The sequence below is a fragment of the Barbatula barbatula genome (genome assembly GCF_947034865.1).
Source record: "Barbatula barbatula genome assembly, chromosome: 6".
NCBI lineage: Eukaryota > Metazoa > Chordata > Actinopteri > Cypriniformes > Nemacheilidae > Barbatula > Barbatula barbatula.
Genome location: NC_136765.1, coordinates 22,079,670 through 22,095,649, shown reverse-complemented (window position 1 = coordinate 22,095,649; position 15,980 = coordinate 22,079,670). Strand labels below are relative to the sequence as shown.

Genomic DNA, 15,980 nt, shown 5'->3' with positions numbered 1-15,980 from the left:
TTAAATAAATGAAGAATTAAAAAGGACATTTCCAAATGATTCCTGTAAAGTTGGTAACAGAAAACTCAGAGTTTGCTTACATTTAAGTGTTTTTAATTCTGTACTCAACGGGGCCACCTGGTGGTGCAGGGGCCCTACGCAACTTGTGTAGTTTGCGCATAGGAAGAATCACATAAATGTTTCTCACCATCCTCCTGATAGGCTTGGTTTAAATGACCCTGAGTCGTATTTTGCCTTGTTTCTTTATCTGCTTCATAATCCCGCAATTTATTTAGGGTTTCCTGTAGCTGCTGAAAGCTTGGCCTATCAGCTGGCTCTTTTTTCCAACAGTCCATCATCAGATTGTACCTATAATATAATAGAATACACTTTAAATATAATACAATACAATGTGCTCAAATGTCATTTTCAGGTATGGAAGGAATAAAAAGTTCAAATTTGAACTTTGCCTTTTTCATTTAAAGCAACTGCCATGACATCAAGCTATCAATACATTTAATAATAATTTATGGAACTCACAATCTCTGAGCACACCCTGTTGGTAAAGGCAGTCGTCCACCGTGGCTGATATAACTTAAGACTTCATGGTTGGTGTATGTTGGATATGGTTGCTTTCCTAATGTCATAATCTCCCATAGGAGCACTCCAAACGCCCTGGAAATTTGCAAATTAATGTGTAGGTTTATTTGGATGGATAGGCATACTACTTCAAATGTAGCAGCGATATTTGCAATATTTACCAGACATCTGAGTATTTATTGAAAATTCCATCGGTTAAGCTTTCTGGTGACATCCAGCGAACGGGAAGCAGACCTTCACCTCTCTTCCTGTAGTAGTCATTCTTATACACGTCGCGGGCCAATCCGAAGTCTCCTATTCTAATGATTCTATTTGGGTCCGTGTAGCTTTTTACTGAAACCAAACAGTTTCTTGCAGCAATATCCCTGTACACGACAAAGTGAAACAGTTCACTGTTGAATACAGTCCAATACTTTCTAATAAAGTATCCCGCCAGTTAGTTAAAATAAAGAATGAACAATAACAGATCTTTACCTATGAACAAAACGCATCCTTTCTAAATAAGCACACCCTTTGGCAGCATCCAAACTGATGTCCAGAAGGCTGGTCTGATTCAATAACCCTCTGCGGTTCTGAGAGACATAAGATATTTTAAACACAAAATATTATTTTTATGAGTCTATAAAACCAGAGACATGACGCTTTGCATTATTATACACATGAAATTGGGTTGCTCTGACAAACCAAAGGACCAGACAAAATAATTTTCGGTGGTAATCCACAGAATGCAGATAAAGTTCACAGCAATTAAAAAAATAAGAATAAGACACTTACATTTGTAGGACGAGCTCCTCTCAGGTATGTAAGGAGGTCTCCTCCCTCCATCAGCTCCAGGATGAGATAATGTGGTTCGTTCAGCAGACAAACTCCAAGCAAACGTAGGATGTTAGAATGATTGAACTGGCTGTTACCCAAAAAACAAAACGATGCATGTTAAAATTGTATTCTGCATAATAATGATAATATAATAAATACAAACAAAATATGATTTAATGTGATGATGAAAGAACATGTCTTATTATACCTCATCAGATAAGCCTCTTTCAAGAATTCACCTTTCTCATATTCACTGGCCCCGGTGTGCAGTGTCTGTGAACAGTTTTCAACACATTATACAAACTGTAAACCAGTTCAGGCTTGTTTTTACAGGCATGTTTCTGTATTCTAAATTGGTGGATGTTATTTGTCAGTTGCAGAAAAAAAGAGATTACATTTTTAAAGAGAAATTTTATAATTGATGTGCCACTATTTACAGATTAAATAGCACAATAATAAAACTTCACAGATCCCACCCACGATTAAAATGCTCAGCAATGTTCTGATCACAGACCCAACATTTTACTTATGTATACCCGGGAGCTTAAAGAGATCCAACATACAGGACATAATGAAAGGTCTGTCCAAACTTTACCTTAACAGCCACTCTTTCCTCTGACCCTATTTCTGTGATTTGGCTGCCAGTTGTGATCCCTTCGTAAACCTCTCCAAACGCTCCACTGCCCAACAGCCTTTGGAGTTTCAGACAGTCCCGGGGAAATACAGGAAGGGACTCTATCTGTCTTTGGGCAGGTATGGCACTGTCGATATTTATGCAGAGATGAATACACTTTAGGCTTTCAGATCCACTTAAATCATCAACTGTACAATGAAACCGAGTTTAGATATATTTTTGTTCACCTGACAGCATAGCATGCATTGCCAAGACCAACCAAACCCCGGACATACTCCAACTCCTCATCGGTTTGGATATGCACAGCTGTTTGTACAAATGTCTCACGATCTGTCTTCTTATGACGTCTTAGCCAAACTACAGAAAAACAGAAGCAAACTCACTTTTTGTCAATTGTAGTATAGGTTGTCTTAGTACTTTTATAATGAAGGTGACACATGTGAATTGTGTTGCTTTTGTGCTTACTGACTGTAGCCAGGATGACAATAATGAGTGCAATACAAACACAGACTGTTGTGATCACGATAACCAACTGTATGTTTCGATAGTCTGTATGTTTCGGAGTGTCTGTTGGATGACAAACAGAGAAATGCAAAAATGAAAAGTGCAGTTTCATTATGCTAACAGCGTGCAATTTTAGTTTTCCTTATTTCTGTGCTATTGTTGTTCAAATAAGCTGATTTACATATTATGAATTAATGTAAATACAATAATGATGAAGCTTTCTTACCCATATCTGGAGTAAACAGAATCGTGCTTGTTGATGCCCCCTTACCCCAGTATGAAAATGGGGTTATAGTGATGTTAAATTCAGTGTGCGGCTTGAATCTTGTCACATTTATGACTGGTTTAAAAACTGTATTTTTAAGAGGACAATATCTGGTTGGATAGTTCTGCAGCAATGAGTAAAAATACATAATTAATATTATATCACATTAATTAAATAAATGCGTGTAATATTGTATTTGTATTATTTGTAATGTACTACAATAATAATGAATAATGTAGAATTGGGATTTCCGATGTACATTTTGAAGTTGTTCGGCATTTTGCGACATTTCGTGAGACACCACACAATAAAACACATTCCCAAAGTCAATATTACTGGCATCCCAGAGAATCTGAAAAAATAAGTCGTTCCCTTCAAGACGAACTGAGGTTTTGGGAACGGCAGGTGGAATGACAACAGGAGGAGACAAGAACCCATCTAGAACACAGACAAATATATTCAAAGTGCTAACTGCATAAATATTTTCCAGAAGAAGGGTTATATGTGTTGTAAAATGTTCAGACATCAATATGAGATGTGAGCCGCTGACCTGGTAGAGGTTTGAGCATCTCCTGAACTATAGAAAAAGCTGTCAGTGTGTTAGTAGACATGAGGACACTGGTTGTCTGGTTCATCTCCTGAATCCTTAACTGTTTGTTTTCATCCAACCACAGGAGTCGCCCGCTGTAGTATCCCACATGATGATTGAAGATTTGAGACGTGGTCCATTGGATAATTTCTTCCACTTTAGACTTTTGCATCCTTTACAGCAAATGGCAGATGTAAAAATAAGCAATATTATTACAGGACGAATGTCAGTTAAACAATCCTGTTTAACTTCTTACAGTTATTTTTAAGATCTGACTATTAAAGGGATACTTCACCCAAAAATGAAAAAAGTACGCAAGATATGTTTGGTTATAAGCATTCTTCAAAATATCTTTCTCTGTGTTCAAAGAAACTTAGATAGATTTGGAACAACTCGAAGGAGAGTAAATTATGTGAAGTATCCCTTTAAATATTTGCTATAAACCGACCTGTTTCCTCTAAAATTGGCTCTGTACAGATTTACCATGGTACCATCTTTCACCAACCAATATAGACTTCTCTCCATCACATTCAAAGTAATTCCAGCAACCTACAATGAAAGATTAATAACACAAACAAACAATAATCCCCCCAATACCTTTGCCAGGATATGTGAGACTCGTATCATGTATTTGATATTCTACTGTATGTATATATCTATATCTCACCTCTCTACCAGAGAACACACTTGTTTTATCCAAAAGTTGGTATCCTTCTCCATCCAGTCTACAACCCTCCACAGAAGTTTTAGTGGTCCAGTAGATGGCAGCATTCAGTGAATCAATTACCAAACTGAGAATCTTATCATCTGCGCGGTGAAATATCTCAACATGCTTTGTAGATGTAGAACCTCTGCATATCTGATTTCAGAAACAAATGTTTTGCAGTTACCTTGTTCCGTTCACAGTGTCACAGACTGAAGTCAATTGGAGCTTCCATTTGCAATGTTGTTAGATCGTGAAGATTTTGGACACAATTAAACAGCAAAGGGACGTACTTGGTTTGAGTTGCAACTCCAGTACAGATACTGACCCAGCCAGTCAAACGCCACAGATTCAGCTTTCATGGATAGAGGAATTGTGAAGACATTGCCGCTTAGAGACAGGTCACCCAATTCAACCCAGTTGATGTCACCTGAACTGTTGGTCCAGTAGATTGTTCCATTATACGAGTCAATGTCTATTTCAGCAAAAAAAGAGATTTATTTAAACGTGTCACATTCTCACTCATTTACAAAGGTTTTTCAATAGAAAAGATCATATTTATTACAATGTATAAAATATGTGTTTAAATAATACATGATATTGTTACCGCTCAATACCTTTTACATCTTTGATGTTAGACACCTGTAGCTCCCGAAAGTCATTGCTATCCAAATCCTGCTTCCAGATGCCATGACCGTCAGCAACAACTATATATGGTGCTTCATCCACTGATTGAGAAATATGACATTTTATAATGTGTTACCAGTTATGTAAACACTACAATAGAGCTCTGATCAAATGTATGAGTATAGTCACCAGCGTGAAGAGTTGATCCTTCAAAAGAGACTGATCTAGAACATCCACCAGGAGAACAAGCTCTGACAGATACATGGTACCGATGCGAGCTCTCCAGAGCTGATACTGTTGCATGTGTGCTAGTAACTCCACCAAAGCTTGTCACCAGCAGCCCATTCAATGAGCAGTTTACAAAATAAGTCCAATTGTGCCAGGCGGATGAACCTGCAGTGCGGAACAAAATTGAATTTGCATACTGAATCTCCTTTATAAGCCAATTTCAAACTCAACCAACCTTAATATAATAAATGATAAATTATCATAAAACACATTGCTCCAATAAGAAATCACTCATTCTTATCGAAGGCTACATGCTGCATGCAGTGATTATCAATCAGATTTGTTTGTAATAGTGTTTTTTTACTTTAAGTTTGCTTACTTTGCATTACTTTTAAAAAAAAATTATTTGCACAATGTTCCTGTAATAAATACCATCTTCTGTAAATCATCTTTAAATCATTTAGGGTTGCCAAGTTTGCAATTTATTAGCAAAATACTTTTAAATAGCAAGGGATGTTGTTCCATAAGTGGTCATTCTTAAGATAAGATGAAGTTCTTTAGGCTATAACTATGACTTTTAGGTAAAAGAGCGGCAACATTTGAGGTTTTGCATATTTGTACTGTGGTCTAATCTTTAGGCTTGTTTTGATTGGTCATTGTCTTGTTTTTTGACGCAGATCTGGCAACCCGAAATCATTGCCCACAAAGAGAGGCGCTATAGACGGTTTCATCGGACGCACGCGCCTGGCCAGAACATATTTATTTTAGATTTAATTTATATTAAAATGTTATTGTGTACTAATTGTATTAAATTACATTAAAACTATTCAACAGTTAAGTTTGGGCCACATAACGCTTTAACAGTCTAAAGAAAATAAATTGAATATTAACTTAAATACTCACTTGCTCCGATCATTATTTCCGGTTTATCCCAGTACACATTTGCCTTATCTGATCCAAACAGGATTTGTAGATTTCTCGGTCTTTGTGGCACCGGATATGGTTGTGCCAATGGACTAAAATAGCAAATATTTCCAAATCCTTCATACTGACTACTAAAGTCATCACAGTCCATAGGGAATTCATTAAAAATGGCCACCTGACCCTGGCCAACCTGTTTATAAAATGCACGGCCATCTGTGAGCATGAAGAAACCATCCTCATAAGCAATGCTGGTTGCTTCAAACTTAACGCGTGTGTACAGTGTAACCGCATGTGAGCCATCCAGAGATACAGCTTTGAGTGTATGATCTCTTCTGTCATGAAAAATAACCCTCTTGTTGGGGAAACTGACCACCAAGTCATACAGAGCATTTGGTGATGTGTTCACAATATGACGTATCTCGTCTTGTTGGCCAGAAAGAGGGGCACGGAATATACCGTTGGGGAGCAGCAAGAACAAAAATCTGACGAAACACAATTTTTGTAGTTTTAATAATAATTTACTTTTTGTGTAAATTGGTTACAAAAAATACAAAATAGTGTTTCAAGATACTCACCCATTATATGGATCTGCAATGATGTCCAAAGGGTCACTGGGTAGGGTGAGATTTACATGGACTGGAAAAATACAGTCATCTATTCCACAATTAAAGACCTGCATTTTATTAAAACATGAAATAAAGAAGGTACAATAATAACACAGCGATTAAACAAACATAATAACCCAGCACAATAAATCCAGATGGAAGTTTTAATTAAAAGTAAATACTGTACACACTCTACCGCCGGAGACATAGTAAATCCTCTGATAAAGCCAGTCGACTGTCAGTGCTGTGACCTTCACATCAACAGAGTAAAGAAGCTTAAGATCCGAGCGGTCCGTGAGATTTTCTGCTCCTTTAACCCAAATATGTGTCCCTTCAGCAAAAAAGACCTTGTTTGAACAGTAGTGCATGGCCACTCCTGTGGAACCAAAATAACTTTACACCAAAGTAAAATCTTGCTGCACAGAGATTGTTGATTTAAAGCTCAAGAGACCATATGTAGGGTCACAGTGGTTCTTAAATAAAAATATTATATTAAAACATTACTGACAACGTGTTTACTTATCTTTCTGTTCTGTTCATTTGAGTGAACCGTTAACATTATCTTGTGTAACTAAAGTCTATTTGATGAAGTTAATATACATTTATATTTTACAAAACAGAACACAGTTAAATTTACACAATTAAAACAGATTATTTGGTTTCAATGTAATTAAATTGTTTTTAATTCATTCATTTTTAACATGTTTTAGTTAAACTTTTTAACCATTGTGTTATGTGCTACGAGTTGACATTATTATTATTTATTTAATTTTTTTAATACAGCTATTCATGTTAAACTTCTTATTTTTTTAGTTTCAGCTTGTTTCCCATAACATTACCATAACGTAGAGAAAAATTTGATACAAATGAGATTAAATAATATTTAGGTCTATATTTTAATTGATTTTAATAAACACTATTTTTATTCTATTCATTGTTTTAGTGAACAATAATAAATCTGCGACTATTTTAATTTATTGTAATCTCTGACTTGGACACTTGTGCTTAGTAGACAAATAGTAATGGACCTGTGATGTTGCTCTCCATGCGAGTGTCAGACAAACATTCTGCTGTAGTGAAGAAATCAGCATTCTTTTCTCTTCTCCTCAGTGTGTTCCACTTGGATGCAAACACCCAGCCGCCTCCATTCTGCTCTGAAACTCAACAGACAATGACCAATTATTTCTTCTTTCAACCGTACGTGCAGCTGCGAGAAATGATAGCAAATTGTGTAACACTGTGGTAACATGATGCAGATGCTGTTTTAACCAAGCTTGTTTCCAGATGAACACATCTGTTGCTCTTAAACAACACTCGAACCAGCCAATCAGATTTGATTGATTATCAGATGTTGATCCAAAAAATTGGATGTTTGATGATCCAGAAAATCATGATCTCTATTGCAGCATGTACATTTTATTGTGAGTTGCATACCAACTTGTTCTGGTGTTGTTATACTGGCTTCAGCTACAAAACCCTGACCTTCCCTGTTAACAGCGGCAATAGAGATCCTGAATGAGACACAGTGAGAAACAATGAGACTCACTACAATCATTTCTTTGATTGACATCTCCAGGAGGCCATCTCTACCTGTACGTGGTGTTGTGGAGTGTTGGGAAGAATGTGGTGAAAAAGACATTTCCTCCGGTTGCTCCACTGATGACTTGCTTGTTGGTGGTAAAGTTGAGGTTAAAGCCTAAGATGGGTCCTGCTGGTTTCTCAGGTGGAGACCAGTGGACGTCCACACTCTCTCCAGACACGCTCTCAATACTGTCAATGGAAGGACTGGATGGCACTTAAGACATGGCCACAAAAATGGATTAGCCTCCAGGATTAGTTTATTCATTTTGAAACCTGATATAGAAATACTTTTGCTTACGCCCAAATGATTCTGTTTGATACCAAAGGCTTTCTAAAGAGCACATGTGATCTTCTGCTATCACGGCCCAGACCCTGAACTTATAACAGGTGAAAGGTTCCAGCTGTTCAACACTGTATGTCGATTCTGTAACATTCTACAATGAGGAAAATAAAACTGTTCAATGCAAAGAAATTGTAAATGTTAAACAATTTAAAGGTCCAGTTTGTGAAATACAGCGGCATCTAATGGCGAGGTTGCGAATTGCATTCAACGGCTCACACCAGCCCTCCCTTCTCCCTTTCGAAACACTACACTGGGTGACACAGGACAAAGATGTTGTCATGTTTTCACCTCTTTGCCGAAAGAAATAATGTATTACGAAAGTTTGTCCGTTTAGGGCTACCGTAGAAACAACTTGGCAAATTTAATGTAAGGGACCCGCAATGTAAGTAGATGGAAATAGCTCATTCTAAGGAAAAAAACATAACGCTTCATTATGTAAGGTCTTCATACACCTCTGAAGACATAGTTATGTATTTATATTGCTTTTCTTTCAATAGATCCTCTAAAAACTTACACACAGCACCTTTAAGTAAGCGCATCTCATGAACATGACCCCGATTAACCCTCACTAAAAAAATTATTTTCATAGGATTAGTCGTATAATGCATAATATACTATAGGGACAGTTCATCCAAAAACTAAAATGCATTATCAATTGACTCTCGTGTTGTGTACAACCTGAATATGAATATTCCACGCAATGCAAAAGTCGAATTTTCATTCACGGGCATGACGACGCATATAAACATAACAGATATATATATATATATATGTACCTCTGCTTGAGCCCAAACCCCAGACAGACTGGGACCAGTCCATTGAGGAATATATAAAACATCAGACTGATTCAAAGCTTTCCAGGTCAAAGTGACATTATGAGATCCAATCCAAGATGCATATGGTGCTGCGAGCGGACACAGAATGTCTGAGGAAGATAATAAATAGAATAAATAAATCAGAAAATAGAAATTGAGAGACAAACTGTGAATTTGATTCCATTGCATGTCTACCTTTTGTCAGTGTTTTTACTCACTTTGGCAAATGAGATCCTTATACTCTCTGGAACCACTTTCTGTTGTCTAGACATTAAAGTAAATAAACACAGTTTAATTTTGGTCTATTTCTAAATATTGCATTAATAACTCTTTCCATCTTACCATGGGTTGCACTGAACTATCGAGGTGGCATTTGTCACATGATGAGGCTCCGAGACAAATGAATAGAAAAAAAAGATTTAAAAGAGTCTCTAAAGGACAAATCTTTTTCATTACTGAACTTCCAAAACCAAAACACAGCCTTCCACGACTTTAAATACAGCGTAAATGTTTACATGACAGCAGACATCACCAAACCCTAAAAAATATAAATCAACGACATGTAACCATGGCTGGAACTGGCACTTTCTGTAGTCTGTAGTCACCTGGTGCGTGCCTCACAGGTGTGTCCTGACCAGAGAGACGGGAACCGAGCAGATGTTTCGCAAGAAACTCTAAAATTGTCATTCATTGATGGATATCAAAGCAGAGAGGCTGAACTATGGACACTTGACTATAAAGTGTGGAAGTTGTTATCTTTACAGTTGTTGGAGACAGATACAAGGAAGTGTTTATTTAATGGTTAAAATGTAATTGCCAACAGATCAAATGGAGCCAAATAAAAGTGTAAATTTGATCAATGACACATGAACTGTTATTGAAACAATTGTACAAAGCTTTTTTGTGTCAGATATACTATATCCAAGATACTGCACAGTATATAACCACATATCTGACACATACACAAGCTTATTGAGGCCGGTTCCTCAGATTAAAACAATTGTTTTACAGTATGCTTTCACCGTAGAGGCCTATTCCATAACACTTAACAGAGTTCACCACTAGATGGAGCAACTCTGCATTACCATAACTTGCATTATTTAGGCTTGAATTATGTGCCTAAATTTATATCATTCTGGCATGCTTAAAAAAGTAGGTTAAATTTAGTGACGGGTGATGCATCTCACTCACATTATTCTTTCAAAAGATTACTGATCTACACTAAACAAGATTAGGAGTCATTTATTTTCTCTTGATAATTACAGTAAACATATAAGGAATGACACAAGTTGGCAATTCCAAAGTTATGGACGTGACATAATATTTTTACTAAACCCTTGTTGATAGAGTCTAAACATCAAATAATGTAAGTCTATGAACACATTTTCGATTTCAAAAAAGGGAAATAAATATGCGTTATGGATGTGACAAAAAAGGACATGGTTTTTGGGAGGCGAAATACTTTGTAGGATTTCTATAAAATAAAATGCACAATCCTGAAGCAATAATACCCAATAAACGGAGAAGGGATGCCTCCTTATAGAACGTGAAATAGTTACTTTAGTTTGAGGAATATGTCACGTTATGGATGTGACAATACTGAAAATGGCCCTTGGCTGACTATGAAAAATAATGCACTAAAAATAAAACAAATGCTATACAAATTTGAAGAGAGATCTCACATGGGTATTTGAACCACCAAATGTTAATATTTGTAACCATAGCAAAAACGTTGGTAAAAACATTATTTTTCCATAGTTAGGTTGACATTTTCACGGAATTGCCCGAATGTAACAAGGCAGATTATGTTTTGGGACTAAAATTAAATACAAAAAATGTAAATAAAACTAAATAATGAGTTTTATTTTAGCATATTTAAATAGTTAAGTTAAAAACGTGAGGTTTCCTCCTGAATTGCTTTTTAAAGACTATTAAAAGAATTTCCATCTGCTGGCCTCTAATTGGTTCTTTGGTGAACGTCATCTGTAATTTCGACATTTTAAAATAGAATTTCAGTTTTGTAATGAAAGAAAGGCATATAAAAACTCAATTCAGTCAAGAGATATACATTAGACATGTTGAAATGTGAATATGTTTTCCCACACATTACAAAATATTAAGATAAAAACAACGCAAGTAAGAAATTAGCTTCCATAACCCAAAAAACTAAGCTGACATTTACTATTAGTCGGTGCATGCGTTTTGATTGAACTAGATATAGGGGTTTTGATCATTTGCATATTATCAGTTAATAAATGCATCCAGCATTCAAATCTTGAGATACACGAGGACAAGATGTCTGATCATTTACAAAACAACAGGACTTCCAACCATGTTTGACATTACCAGTATGTACCACAGTAAACTATGTCGATAAGGGGACACTTTTTAAACCCACAAAGTCCTTTGTGATTGACCCAATGGTGTGACAATGAAGCACATGTACTTGTTTATGTATTCATCACATGAGGTCTGACCCGTTAATCAGGCCTTATAAATAGCAGAAATGTTTTTCCATTGTCTTCATCCAAGTTGTATCTACGCCAAGCCTAAAATATCACACAGTCGCAAACTAAGCACAGTGCGTGTTTAAAAGTTACCATTATGGTGCCATTTGTTTTTCTATTCTTGCTATTTGGAACTCCAATGATGCTCACATATAGTTTTTAATGTCCAATAATCGTGGTAACAATTAAAAGTAATAATGTTTTGGCTTATATAAATGAGCATTAGTTATCATGAACTGAAAAATTAACAATAATTTTACAGCATCTTAGTTCATGTTAATTTTAGTATTTACTAATAATTTTTTATATCAAAACGTATAACTGTTAACATTAGTTACTGCACATGAACAATTGTGTCAAACTTGAATAAATGCTGAAACTAAATCAATGTTAGCTGATGCATAATGTTAACAAATACCACCGTTTTGTAAAGTATTACCTTCTTTCTTACACACTTGCTGTGTTTAATTTATTTGAAGGATCTATTGTCAGAAATGCAATAAACATAACTATGTGTTCAGTATAAAGACCTTACATAATGAAGCGTTATTTTTTTTACCTTAGAATGAGCTATTTCTATCTACCACTGGTCCCCATACAGGGAATTTGCCATGTTGTTTCTACAGTAGCCCCTAAACGTACAGCCAAGCATCTTTTAGGAGGATGAGAGTCCACCTATTCACAGTCATGTCGGCATCATTCTGGTATTACAAGAGTCTCAATGGATCAATAATCTGGGTTTACTCCGTGCCAAGAAAAATCCCTACATCATTCCATTCATCAACACTCTTTCTATTGTTGTTTAACAGAGCTTTACATTCAAAGGGTTGTTTACAAATTTGTTTGGGTGGGCATCTGAGAAAACCATGCCATGCTGCAGTGTTTCACTGATGTCAAAAGAGACCGAAAACCAAGAAACAAAACAAATAAGAAAACAAACATGGAATATAACACCAACAAGAAGACCTTTTATGGAAGTTGTTTCACGTGAGTCATTTTCTGATTGAGAACATTATCATCATCTTTCTACAAATGTTTGAGTATCTATGAAAATCCCTCACACCTGCTTAAAACACATAAGAGCGAGTGTGCGCAGGGCTCTGGGACTCAACCGCATGCGCCTGAAACATGCAAGTTTGGTCGGTTGATTCTCTCAGGATCAGCCCGTAGCAAGCGCGCAAAGACCGCCGTGCGAGTTTTATTTAGACTGCAGAGGATTTGTGGGAACAAAGAAAATTTATTCTGGGAGATCCTATTCGTCAGTGGTCAGCAGCAGTCTAAGAAAATCCCTAGCAAAGCTATGAGGGATGAAGCTTCTTGATGCATGTGGCATTGTAAATTCACAGAGCACAGGGCTGACCGGTACTTTTTCTTGTCCCTGGGATAGATCGTGAAAACATAAATGAGAAATATAAATCATAAAGATTTCTTTGTTTATTACGGACTAACTTGTGGAGTCTGGTCTGTTAGTGAAGAGACACAAAAATTTGATTTTCTATTAAAATACTATGGCCTGTTGAGTTGTGTTTCCATAAAAGGCCTGATGTGAATGTGGGGATAAAAATAGTTCAAGGCATTCTTCTGAGCCCATCGCTCTTAATCCCTCTAAAGTGCTTTTTAATTTACAAATCCTGGCGAAGCGTCTGTCTACGGCTGATAGGTGTGTTAATCTAGTTGGTTGTGTGCGAATGCTCCTAAAACTCTTGTTTATAAATCATGTTTTGTTTCACCTCTTCTGCATGTTTATTGCACATTATGTTACCTTCCGATTCCAAATTTAGCATGGATATTACATATTTACAAATCTACGGTCTAGAAGAATGTTTTGAAACAATGCGCCCAAAAAAAGGCTTGTAGGAAAAAACAATGAATTAGGTAACTTCATGTATACAGCCGTGGGGAAAAAAATATGATTTTTAGCTTTTATGAATTCACTTTAAATAGGAATATGTTTTACTAAAATGTTTATTTTTGTTTCATTCTTCTGACATTATTTCTTCCTAATTTTATTGCCCAATTGAAATCGGACAGACTGACCATTATAACAAAAATGATGTATGTCTTGCAGATTTTTACAGTATTTGAAAACAACACAATACTAACAGTCATGTATTCAAGGAACAATTCAGAAACAAATATTTGAGCTTGATTTTAAATGACGGATTTCATGCGTTTGGGCCTTCTGTTTGTTTCGGTTGAATTTCAACTGACACTCGAAAGAAATGGACACAATGCGTGCAGGTTTGCTTTTTAAAGGCAAAACTGGAATCACCTCTTAAAATCATCTCTGGTCATCTAATAAATGTGCATGTCTGCGCCTTCTGGCAACACTTCCAGACCAAAGCTGTGAATCCCTCCTCAAATAACCTACATCCAAACACCCTGAAATTCATCAGCTGACCTCTCGCCACGATGCATCAGACGCCACCTCAATAGAATGTCATTTCAATGTGTCAGAGATGTTGGATTCACTCCTTATCCAGTGGAAAAGCAGCACCTTCTTTGACCTGACATTTCTGTGAGGAGCCATCCGTCTATACCGCAACTGTGAGGTGTTGACAGGATCCTCTGCATCTTCACTGTGAAGTGGCACGATCGCTCTCTCTGCAATGGCATAAAAACAGATGGAGCTTTGAAAATGGAGAACAAAACAAACAATGAAGGAATTACCGTATGATCTTTCATCCGGCTGGAGCCCACATTGCATTGCCCTCCTATTGTTTACTTATTAGCTCCTGTCTGGAAATGGAAAAATTATTAATTGTGTTGTTAAAGTTGTCAAGCACTTTTTTGGATTGGTGACAAACTAAACAAAGAGTGACTAATAATAATGATTTATGGCAAATAAAACTCACAAAATATGGAGATAAGGAGGTTTTAGAAGGACAGCAGTGATATGATATATCATTATTTGAGTGATTAAATTAATTGGCCTAAAAAGAGATGGATTTAAAGATGAATTTGACTGATAGGGTTATTTATTTAATTGCAGTTAAAGGTGCAGTTTGTAACAATTTTGCAGTAAAATATCCAAAAACCACTAGCCCAGTGTTATATATTATTTTCAGATGAGTATCTAAAATATCTCAAATGTTTCAAACTACTTGTAAATCATAAAAAAAATCACTGTAGCTGTAGCTTTAATATCACAATAATAGGGTTATCGCAAATTCTTTTGACCACAATAACTGTGTAGCGAAAATCTGATATTGTCACAGCTTATAAACACTAAGAGCTATGGCAGGTAAAACAACAGGACAAAATTACATGTACGAATTTAGCAGATGCTTTTACAGTGCATTCAGGACGCTTGGCTGTACTTTTATCATGCATTTTCTGGCTAGCACAGCTAGCGCAGCGCTCAACCTGTTGAGCCGCAGGAAATTCTGAGTTCATACTGTATCACACAGTACAAGATAAAAGCAAACCACATCCATAGCTTAATCCATCACCTTTACATTTTTGTTTACTACTGCGCTTTTATTAGAGAAGAGACTCCAGTACCAACAGTGCTTATGCCGTGGAATCAAACACTTGTGCCTCCACATAGCTGCTGAACAGCAGGAGATTTGGAATCACGCCAAAGGCAACAACAACGAATCCAAGGAAATCACAAACAGCACACTTTCCTCTACCCCTCCCTGGATGGTAGATTAGAGCGGCAAGCTTTTATTTTGTTTATCAAAGCTTGATTTTAATTATCCAAAGCTTGCAAAGGAGTCTCCACTGTTTTTACTTCCCAAAATTATTGCGTTAAAGGGATAGTTCACCCAAAAATTAAAATTCTGTCATCATCAACTCACCCTCTTGTTATTTCAAACATGCATGGCTTTCTTTTTTCTGCAGAACACAAAAGAAGATATTTTAAAGAATGTCAGTAACCGAACCACGGCGGTACCCATTGTGTATGAGTACCACATTGGTGAGTAAAAGATGTTAATAAAACCTTAATGCATGTATATCTTTAAGACACTTATTAGTATTTTGTAGAAAAAGCACTTGTGTCGATATACAGCATCTGTCAATTTGACAAATTCCTGCTGTAGCACTCCACTATCAATATTCACTGTAAACTATACCATAAGGTTTGGATAGATAATTGTTCACCATAGACTTCCTGCATTTGTGTGTTATCAAAACAAACATCAGACAGAAGGTTAGATGCAAACAGGCTTGTCTGCATCTACCCTGATACACGAAATTCCATCCTCCTGTTTGGTATCTCCTCCCCCTTCAGTCCCTCCTATAAACTTTGTAGCA

General features: G+C 36.4%; 1 protein-coding gene across 1 annotated transcript in view; it reads right to left on the bottom strand.

Moving 5' to 3' along the window:
- ros1 (c-ros oncogene 1, receptor tyrosine kinase) overlaps positions 1-9,840 on the bottom strand; it is a 12,714-nt gene extending 2,874 nt beyond the window's left edge. Inside the window, exons 1-27 of the mRNA XM_079458456.1 lie at positions 9,556-9,840; positions 9,432-9,477; positions 9,175-9,323; positions 8,354-8,489; positions 8,065-8,269; positions 7,909-7,985; positions 7,503-7,628; positions 6,666-6,850; positions 6,445-6,542; positions 5,849-6,351; positions 4,907-5,110; positions 4,708-4,818; positions 4,384-4,565; positions 4,055-4,246; positions 3,836-3,936; positions 3,349-3,560; positions 3,058-3,236; positions 2,760-2,922; positions 2,495-2,596; positions 2,257-2,386; positions 1,991-2,156; positions 1,604-1,668; positions 1,354-1,483; positions 1,054-1,151; positions 741-944; positions 520-654; positions 188-348 (exon numbers count right to left, since the gene is read on the bottom strand). Coding sequence (XP_079314582.1) covers positions 188-348; positions 520-654; positions 741-944; positions 1,054-1,151; positions 1,354-1,483; positions 1,604-1,668; positions 1,991-2,156; positions 2,257-2,386; positions 2,495-2,596; positions 2,760-2,922; positions 3,058-3,236; positions 3,349-3,560; positions 3,836-3,936; positions 4,055-4,246; positions 4,384-4,565; positions 4,708-4,818; positions 4,907-5,110; positions 5,849-6,351; positions 6,445-6,542; positions 6,666-6,850; positions 7,503-7,628; positions 7,909-7,985; positions 8,065-8,269; positions 8,354-8,489; positions 9,175-9,323; positions 9,432-9,477; positions 9,556-9,666 — 4,171 coding nt within the window. The 5' untranslated portion in view covers positions 9,667-9,840. The remainder of the gene's footprint in view (positions 1-187; positions 349-519; positions 655-740; positions 945-1,053; positions 1,152-1,353; positions 1,484-1,603; positions 1,669-1,990; positions 2,157-2,256; positions 2,387-2,494; positions 2,597-2,759; positions 2,923-3,057; positions 3,237-3,348; positions 3,561-3,835; positions 3,937-4,054; positions 4,247-4,383; positions 4,566-4,707; positions 4,819-4,906; positions 5,111-5,848; positions 6,352-6,444; positions 6,543-6,665; positions 6,851-7,502; positions 7,629-7,908; positions 7,986-8,064; positions 8,270-8,353; positions 8,490-9,174; positions 9,324-9,431; positions 9,478-9,555) is intronic.
- Between the last annotated feature and the right edge of the window lie 6,140 nt (positions 9,841-15,980).